The 9,520-nt window shown below is 44.2% G+C and overlaps 1 protein-coding gene across 2 annotated transcripts; it reads left to right on the forward strand.

Annotated features, from left to right (window-relative positions):
• Positions 1-263: 263 nt before the first annotated feature.
• On the forward strand, positions 264-9,172 carry KCNK15 (potassium two pore domain channel subfamily K member 15). 2 transcript variants are annotated; one of them, XM_063297135.1, is made up of 3 exons: positions 264-906; positions 7,442-7,672; positions 8,509-9,172. In XM_063297135.1, the coding sequence occupies exons 1-3, from the start codon at positions 591-593 to the stop codon at positions 8,517-8,519; spliced, it is 558 nt and encodes a 185-aa protein (XP_063153205.1). In that variant the 5' UTR covers positions 264-590; the 3' UTR covers positions 8,520-9,172. The 2 variants fall into 2 exon arrangements, with proteins under 2 accessions (XP_063153205.1, XP_063153204.1); XM_063297134.1 differs by lacking the exon at positions 8,509-9,172 and having other exon boundaries at positions 269-906; positions 7,442-8,455.
• The last annotated feature ends 348 nt before the right edge of the window (positions 9,173-9,520 follow it).

The raw sequence follows: 9,520 nt of genomic DNA on the forward strand, positions 1-9,520 counted from the left end.
GTTCCATTGGACATGTATGCCTATGACTGCCTTGCCGAGAAACCGACAGGGTTTGTTTCCAGCACGGCTAGGATTCCGGGCCACAGTCAGAGGCTAACGGCGATTCACGGTCCCGGGTCTGGGTGCTCAGGGTCCCGCTAGGGCAGGGCGAGTTCACAGCGAGCGCCTTCGGCTCGCCGGGGTGCGGCCTCCTGTGGCGCAACAGCTTCTGGCCCCGCCCGCCCCTCTTCCCTCACCCGCAGCTGGAACGGGGAGGCGTGGTGGCTCCTGCCTGCGGCGGGAGCGCTCGCTTCTGGCTGCCACACGCCGGAGATCGCCGCAGGTACGAGCTGAACCGCGGGGAAGGCGGAATCGACCTCCCGGCCGCCGACTTCGGTCTCTCGGGAAGCCGCCAAGCCGAGCCCAGCCGGGGCGCGCGGGACGCAGAGCGACCCCGGCTGCTCGCGGAAGCCGCTCACGGCGAACTCTGGGCTCTCGCTGCCCGCCGGGCTCCCTCGCCGCAGCCCGCAAAGCCCGGGTCGCCGAGGGGATGGCGGGCTGCGCGTAGGAGGGTCTGATCGGTCGCGCGGGGCCATGCGGCGCCCCGGCTGATGCTGCCTGCTTGGGGCGGCCGCCTGCTCGCCATGAAGCGGCAGAACCTGCGCACGGTCTCCCTGATCGTCTGCGTTTTCTCCTACTTGCTGGTGGGCGCCGCCGTCTTCGACGCGCTCGAGTCCGAGGCCGAGATCGGCCACAAGCGCCTCCTGGAGCAGAAGCGCAGCGACCTCCGAAGGAAGTACCGCTTCACGGCCGAAGACTACCGGGAGTTTGAGCGGCTGGTCCTGCGGGCCGAGCCTCACCGAGCCGGCCGCCAGTGGAGGTTCGCCGGCTCGTTCTACTTTGCCATCACGGTCATCACCACCATCGGTGAGTGCGCGGCTCCCGGCATGAAGTGTCTGCTTTCCCTTTGGCTTCGAGGCGGCAGGCTGGCCCTCCCCTCCCCCCGCCCCATCACCCCGTGTCGCCTTCCGAGAAGCCACCTGTGGGGGCGCCGGGCTGTCCTCCGTGACTCCAGCGGTGGGTGTGGAGTGGGTCGTCCTGAGGCAGCCGTCTAAGCTGACCGCTAGACCTGAAAGGCATAGAACCTCTATGGGCGTTGGCGTTTGCGCTTGGCCAGGATCATGTCGGAAAGAGTTTGCGTGCGTTCAGGTGGGCGTTTAGCTCCTCAGCGGACACAGAGCCCATGAAGTCACAGGAGGCAGGTGTGACCCTGGTCAGTGTGATCTTGCCTACTTCAGTTCAGCTTCTTCTCTGTGTGAAAAATGGTCCTTAGCTGGACTTTTTAAGAATAGGGGAATGCCTTGTTGGGAGAGGCTAGAAGTTACAGTAGTGCAGTATTCCGTCTTCTTTTCTAGGAACCTATACACCAGTCTTCCCCTGCTTGGTGGTCTCAAGATAGATGCTTCGGGTCTATAAGCTGAGGAGTTTGCAGCCAGGGTGGACTACCAGAAAGCAGCCATTGCGACCATCAGTAGACATGAGCTTTCCTCACACACACCCCCAACAAGCCTACATTTCAAGCTTAATTTGGCTGTTCTCTGAACTATAGAATGCATGAGATAACTGTTATGAAAGGCACTTCTGAATATGTACAGAGCACTTTGTCTACTTAACCACAATCAACTTTCCACCTGGAATTGGGGGCACTTTTTCTTTTTTTAAATAAAGGACATTACTTCCAAGGCAGGCTTGAGACATGCTCATCGATGCCAGTGCCTTTTTAGGGTACTCGCCCTGGTCCACAATTTTCAAGAAAATTAGGATGTGTTAGCTCTTTATCTCATGAGATTTCAGCGTGGGTTGCTGCCATCTTGCTTCAGATCTCTTCTTCCAATGCTAATTTGGGACTTTTTCAATCGTTTACACTGTAATGTAACTGGCCACCCATCCTCATTTGATCTGGAGCAGTAAATTGTCAGCAGGGTTCATATTAGGTCTGCCCTTGCCACTTCAGGGCTGATGACCTGATCCCTGCATCCACGATTGTCACCTGATCTAGTCCTAAGAGGAAAAAAAGGGGCATTGGAAGTAATGACACAGTCATAGGGTTAGAAATGGCAACTCAGTGCTTCATTCACGCAAAGGTGTATATCCTGTTCTTTTTATCCCGTGTGCAACTCTCACAGAGTAAGGACAATTGGCAATAACACAAATTAAATAATTTAAAACAAGAGTTAGAATCTGTGTGCTGTTATTAAATCTGGCATATGGACATATTTATTGGAGAGAAGAAATGTCTCTTCAGGTGCTTATTTCTGCCCTGTAGCTGTTCTGCTTTCCCCAACATGTTGGGGAACTGGCAGTTTTTGCTTCTTCTAGCATCCATGAAGCAAGTGGGTTTCAAATATTAAAAATTACACATTAATTGCTAACTATATGGTTTAGGTTATTTTTGTTTTCCCAAGCCCCACCACCCAAACTATGGAGTTTGAGCTTTGGTAGAAAAGGGCATTTGATAATATTTTATAGAAAGAAAAAATAATGATTGCTCCATAATGATTCTCCTCTTTTCCCACAATAACATAATTAATAGCAGGTATGATTTCCATCTATGGTGTTATACACATGTATCTTCTAACTGTCTCTTCTTTGGGGAAGAACAGTTGACGTTGTTTATACGCAGGAAAAGGGGAACAGAATGAATGGGAAAGAATCAGTGCAAGGTTGTTCTTGCCAAAACTTGCAGAAAGCTAGTTGGCATGGCTGGTTTGTGTGTCAGCCTGTCCTTACAGCTGCTTCCCTTCCACTGTATTTTTGTGAAATTTATTTTCATCAACATCCAGTTTTGGGTCCCTACTTTCTTTCTCTTGTCATGCAAAGGTTGGCTTTATTGAGTGGCTTCTTAGGAGACTAAGGAGACCCAGGACTTGGGAATAGGGCTGCTTACAATTTGGCTAAAGAATGAAGTAGATGGAAGAAAAGATGGACAGTTTTCTCAGTGGACGGGTGTAAGACATGGAGCCTAGGGAAGGATCACCAGTGGAAATTTTTAATCTGTTCACAGATAATGCAGAGATCAGGTTGAGCAGTTGGGTGACCAACTTTTTAGATGGTGCTCATTGATGGGGGGGGGGGAGTACAGAGAGCTCCCCAAGCATGTTTCCGAACTGAATGGATGAGCAATAAAATGTAGATGTAGGTTAGGATAAAACATCTTTACATATGCATGATAGTTAAGGTAAAGGTAAAGGTTTCCCTCGACGTAAAGTCCAGTCGTGTCCGACTCTAGGGGGCGGTGCTCATCTCCGTTTCTAAGCCTTGGAGCCGGCGTTGTCATAGACACTTCCGGGTCATGTGGCCAGCATGACGACACGGAACGCCGTTACCTTCCCGCCGAAGCGGTACCTATTGATCTACTCACATTTGCATGTTTTCAAACTGCTAGGTGAGCAGGAGCTGGGACAAGCAACGGGAGCTCACCCCGCCGCGCGGTTTCGAACCGCCGACCTTCCGATCGGCAGCTCAGCGGTTTAACCCGCAGCGCCACCGCATGATAGTTACCAGTTGGGAAAAGGGCTACAGTGTGGATACTCAAGCAAAATATTAACCTGACATTTGGCAACTGTGAAAAAAGATAATGTCATAGCACACTTCATTAAGAAAGAGACTGAAAAGAAAAAAAAAGTCATTTTATAGTGCCTTTAAACAAATCAGTAGAGGAGTGACATTTGAAATATTCATTCTGTTTGATGCATCTCCCTGCCCACCTACTCCAGCCAAAAAAATGCAAGATCGGGAAAGATTTAGAAAAATAACAACCAAAATAATAAGGAGCAACCCTCTATGACACAAGGTTATGACATTTAAGATTTTGTATTTGGTGGGAATGGGAGCATGACTGAAGTTTATATTATAAATATGATATTGAGCAAATGCAAAGATAAGGTTTTATTGTTTTCAAAGGACTAGAAGTTTCAGTCATCCAGTGAAACTGGATTCAAGAGAGACAACAGCAAACTGGCTACAGGAAAAATAGGATGCTGGTGGACTATATACGGCTTTGATCTGATGCTTTCATGTTATGTTCTTATAGCTTCCTTGGATGGTTAGGGTTAGGGTGAAATTAGTTGCCAACGGTTCCATCTGACATGTAGTCAGGTGAACTTAAGGAAGGGGATTTATTTATTTATTTGTTTGTTTGTTGTTTCCAATGCCAGGTCTGCTACTATAATGGGTAGGTTTATGAGAACTCCTCCCCCTCATCCAGATAGATAGATGAAGTGTCTCTCTGTGTGTGTATGCACATATTTTTCCTGTTGAGTTTTCTGTAGATCACGAAGGCCTAACATGTAATAGTCACAAATATAGTCTTGAAGTGGCCCTGAAAAAAAAAAAGTGGAAATTAAATAGGCCTTTACGTGCACTGCGTATGTATGTAAGGCATTTATAGTCTCCACCGCTGAAAGTGGATTCAAGCTGAACTCTCTTCAGTTAAGATCACTTTAATTTTGGCGAATTGCAAGCAAATGGAAAATTTCTGAGACTTGAAAGTAGTATGAAAGACGCATTGCTGTCTAAATCCCTGCTATGGGATTGTTTGAAGAACAGTGAAAATGTGGGATGTTAATTTTATAAATAAAACAAACAATTTGTTTATTCAGTCATCTTTCATGAAACAAGATTTGTGGGTTTTCAAGATGTACATAGGCAAAGAACCAAAGAAATGGGTGTCTGTTATTCTGCAACTTTCTACTAGTTTCAAATGCTTGTAGAATTCCTTATATTGTTCAAGAGAATACTTATGAATAAGCACTTTGTAGTATGCTATTCCACATTTCCTCCACCCCACACTGGCTCTGCCATAATGCACTTTGGAACATATTGATTTTTAGATGGGAAATTGTTCAGTTGCTAGTATACCTGTAACTTCACCCCTTTCTTCTCCTCAATAAATCTTGCTAGAGATTCTGAACAGAGAATCATGCTTAGAAAAGAATTACTTTCCATTCAGACAGATGAGATGCTGAAGACCCTGCAAGTAGGATCTGTCCTCGTTATATCTTGAATGTATCCTTTGATTACTGCTTCTAGGAAACTGTTGTGCAATTGTGGTCCAGCAAAGTACAAATTCTTCTTTGTCTGACAGAGGTAATCAACCTCCAGCTAAACAGTGCTCATCATTTGTAATTTTGGATATAATGAGCTTATTAGGAATATCATATTTAATTCCATTTCCTTTTTTTTAAATGCAACAAGTTTGAATGTTAAAAAATTAGCACTGGAAATGGCCAAAATTTTCAACTCCTAATCCCTGGTTTATGTTGCTTGTTAAGAAAAACTAATGAGATTAGAATATGTGGCAGATATATACAAATATGCCACCTTTCAGATATTGCAATTCCCAGCACTCTTTCATCATTGTTCATGTAAGCTGGGGCTACAGGGAGTAATGACTGACCAACACTTGGAAGGTCATAGATGCTTCATTATTGATCTATGTTGTCTACCTGGAAGTTTGAGAAGTGCATGCTGTAGGTCTTGGCCTTAATGAGACAAGTGTACCCATCTCCATTTGCTACTTCTCAGGCTGTCAGATTAAAAATAGGGCTGCTGTTCTCAGTGAAGAAATGAACTAAAGAAAACACTTTGAAGAAAGGCAAACATTGGGGGCAATTGATCACACAGACATAATGGAATTAAGAAAGTGGAAGGATTCCCTCAAAAAGCAAAACGCTTCATAATTCTCACTTGCTCTGGCATTTCTAGTCTGATGGGAGTAGGGGGCAGAAATTTCCTTGTTGATTCCTACCTGCATAGTTTACCACTTCTAAATCTGGCTATGGGACTTTAACATCACAATAAACCTGATTCCACCATCCAATGCTTGGAATTTTGGGCCACCCTAAACTGAGCAACTCCACAGAAAATTAGAGCAATTGGGAAGCTAATTTTCCTTGTGTCAATTATGTGCTTTATGTCTGTACAGTGTGCTGAGATATAATGTGATTGGATTGGTTTTGGCTTTCTCTGCTGTATGAACCCAAGCCATTATAATTTGTAAACCACTGGTGGTGAAAACAGGCCTGTTCAGGAGATCTAATAATTAGAGCTTATGGTTGGGAGACACCTATGTTAGCATAATTCTGGCAATGGAAGACATTGCTGTATAATTTTTATATGTTTTATGAGGTATATTGCCAGATCCATGGGAGTCTGGTAGTATTAAAATAAGGTAAAAAAATAAATACTGTCAATGCATAAAGAAAATCAGGCCTGTGAGTTCTGGGTGAACAGTCATAGTTCAGCTCTGCAAATAAGTCTACAGAAGCAACTACCTGACAAATATTTACTAGCTTTCTATCCATACAAGTTCGTGCCTGGAACTAATTGTTGTTCCACCCAATAAACCAGGCATATGCCTTCGTTACGAACAAGCCAGAGTTGTAAGCTTGCTCATAGGCATCTTTGTTTTTAATTTTATGGGAGTTGTGCCCTTTTGGTTAACTGGTTACTTAAGAAGGGTATTGGATGGAGGGGATCAGGAAGAATTTCCAATGGTTCTCAAACTTGGTATTGGGCATAACAAATTCCGCTTTTTCCTCTTGAGCACACTCCACTAATTAATTGTTCTTGGTGTTTTAACAGTGATCAAGTTTGGAAAAATGGAAACTCAGTTGTATAGTGCCAGAAGCTGTCATCATTCACATCTTTACGTTCTTCAGGAGCAAGTGTTTTTAATTTTTGGAAAGCATTATCAGTGTTCTCCAGTGTAAATGTGAAAGACTTGTTCTAATAGCCTGTTACAGGTTAACACCAGGTGTTCTTCAAGAATCAACATATGTTGGGCCAATAAAGTATTGCTTGTGTTTTTCTGTCAGCCTTCCCAGGTAGACTAGACAGGAAATACAACCACATGAGCTAATTCTATTTTATTTTAAGGCTAAATGAACAGAATCTTGCAAGTCTGAAAGTACAAATCTCCCACGGTCTCCTTAACAGCCTGAGAAGCTAGGGAGGGTCCCTTCTGAGCCTCTTTCTCCGCCCATTATGAAGCTCCGGGCTATGCCCTCTCTTATCTGACTGTCCTCTAGGCAGCATCTCTTTGCCCCATTTCTCAAGCTCTTTCTCACATACCATTACATCTTCTAAAGTGTCATGTCATTTCATGTTTGCATTTCTTCTTACCATCTTTCTTTCCTGAGATATCCTTAAATATCCAGTCCTTCAAAGCAGATGAGGTTACATCATCTTTTCTTTGTGTATCATATTGTACAAAGTCTGTATCATAGTGGAACATCCAGTTCTTGAGACCTACATTGCCTGTCACCCACTGTTTGCACAGAGGAAGGCAATCACCTGAAATTTGCATTACTAAGCAAGTTCTTGAAATAGGGTGGATTGTGATTTTTTAAATTTCTAATGCAAGTTTTTTCTCTCTTTTTATTTCCTTGTTTTGCTGCAGGTTATGGGCATGCAGCTCCTGGAACTGATGCTGGCAAAGTATTCTGCATGTTCTATGCAATCCTTGGTATCCCCCTCACACTGGTTATGTTCCAGAGTCTTGGGGAGCGTATGAACATTCTTGTTCGGATGGTGCTAAAGAAAATAAAGCAGTGTCTGGGCATGAGGCAGACAGCAGTCTCCATGAAAAATATGGTTGTGGTTGGTTTTCTCTCATGTATGGGGACATTAGGTATTGGGGCAGCTGCCTTTTCCTATTTTGAAGGCTGGACTTTCTTCCATGCCTTTTACTACTGCTTCATAACATTGACAACTATTGGATTTGGAGACTTTGTTGCCCTGCAGAAACATGAAGCTTTGCAGAAGAAGCCTCCCTATGTAGCATTCAGCTTTATGTACATTCTAGTGGGCTTGACTGTGATTGGGGCTTTTCTTAACTTAGTTGTCTTTAGATTTTTGATCATGAACTCTGAAGATGAGCGCCGGGATGAAGAAGAGAAGGCATCTTTAAGGAGAGCCAGAAATTACATCAACTTGAAACCCAGGGAAGATAGCAGGAGTACAAATGAGATTTTGTTCCCTGTAGAAGATAGGACCAGTCAGATGAACCTCATCCCACTGATCCATGATGATGCTGAGCGGCAAAGGGGCAAATCCTTGGTTTCTACCACAAAAGTCCCTTCCTTTTGTACATGTCTATGTTACAGGCCACGGCTGAGCAGAAGCCCAGATCCTCCCCACCCAGAACCCTTCAACTGTCATACTAATCTTGTTTATTATAACTCCATTTCTTACAAAATCATGGAAGTCTCCCTGGGTGGTAAGGATCACACTGGCTTGTCTTCCCCTGGCAGTACTTTGTCATCTGATAGTCCCAGTTGCCGAGGGCACCCCAGAGTCCGGAGGAAGTCTATCTGAAAACATGCATGCTCTTTTGAAAGTCTTAATTTTTACTCTGACCTGTGTCCTACCACTGAACATGTGTTTTGATGATAAATTGTGAATTGAATTGTCAGATAGTTGCAGAGTGCCCTCCTTTCTTTCTTTCTTCTCCCCTTCTCTTTGCAGGCACATTCTGAAACGGCTACCCATGTGTATTGCATTCCTGCCAAGCCCGTGAAATACTGCCTGAGCAATGCCTTTTGAAAACTAATGCTGAATAATAGTTCTCCCACCAGCATATGTCACAACGTTTGCATTAGAAGCCAAGTGTTCAAGGGATTTAAATAATAGAGCCCCACAGTGCGTCTGAGTTGCCATATCATCTGTAGAGAGTTCTAATTATTCCTTTGGGGGAATATATAGATAATACCCAACTGTACCAAGACAGCCTGTACGCTCAGCTTCTTTTGTCTTTGCTGAAGGAGTCTACAGACCCATACCCTAACAGCAACAGCAAACAGATGTCAGGCTTGGCGGCTGTTCTGGACTCCAGTATTCTTCAATAGAACAAAGGACAAACACAAAGTAGACACAATGTTTGGGAGCACCTTTAAGTCTAACCAACTTTAATAAGGCATAAGCTTTGGGGCATAATAAAGTTAGTTAGTTTTGAAGCTAGTACCAGACTTTGTGTCTGTTTTATTGCCATAGACAAACATGGCTCTTTCCACCCTGATCCCACCCTCTGATCTCCACTTGGGAAGAAAGGATTCTTTCTAGAAGTGTATTATAAGAATCAAACGTGAACAGAGTTCATTGTCCTTCCCCACAAAAAATCCACTCCTGATTATCTCACGTCATCTTAATTTCTGCAGGTTAACTTCAGACTAAGAGGTATTGTTATTGTTGAAGAATTGGGAACTGAGAATCCTTACTGTTCTAGTTCAGATCACTCAACAATACAGTTCTAGCAAAGCCGGATTTGCCTTGTGGCTACAGATAGCCCTCGTTTAGCGACCGCCTTGTTTAGTGACTGTTTACAATTACAACAGTGATGAAAAAGTGACTTTATGACCAATCCTCCCATTACATCCTTCGCAGGTCTGTAAAACAAAGAAGAGCTGAAGTAAGATCATAAGCACAGTTGCGGTTTTACTTAGCGACCACTTCTCTTAACAACCGAGTTGCCAGTCCCAAT

This window comes from Candoia aspera, chromosome 3 (assembly GCF_035149785.1).
Source record: "Candoia aspera isolate rCanAsp1 chromosome 3, rCanAsp1.hap2, whole genome shotgun sequence".
In the NCBI taxonomy this organism is placed as follows: Eukaryota; Metazoa; Chordata; class Lepidosauria; order Squamata; family Boidae; genus Candoia; species Candoia aspera.

Coding starts and splice junctions, on each gene's coding strand:
- KCNK15 (XM_063297134.1), top strand. CDS start 591: ATGCTGCCTGCTTGGGGCGGCCGCCTGCTCGCCATGAAGCGGCAGAAC. Junction 907..7,441: donor CACGGTCATCACCACCATCG/GTGAGTGCGCGG, acceptor GTTTTGCTGCAG/GTTATGGGCATGCAGCTCCT.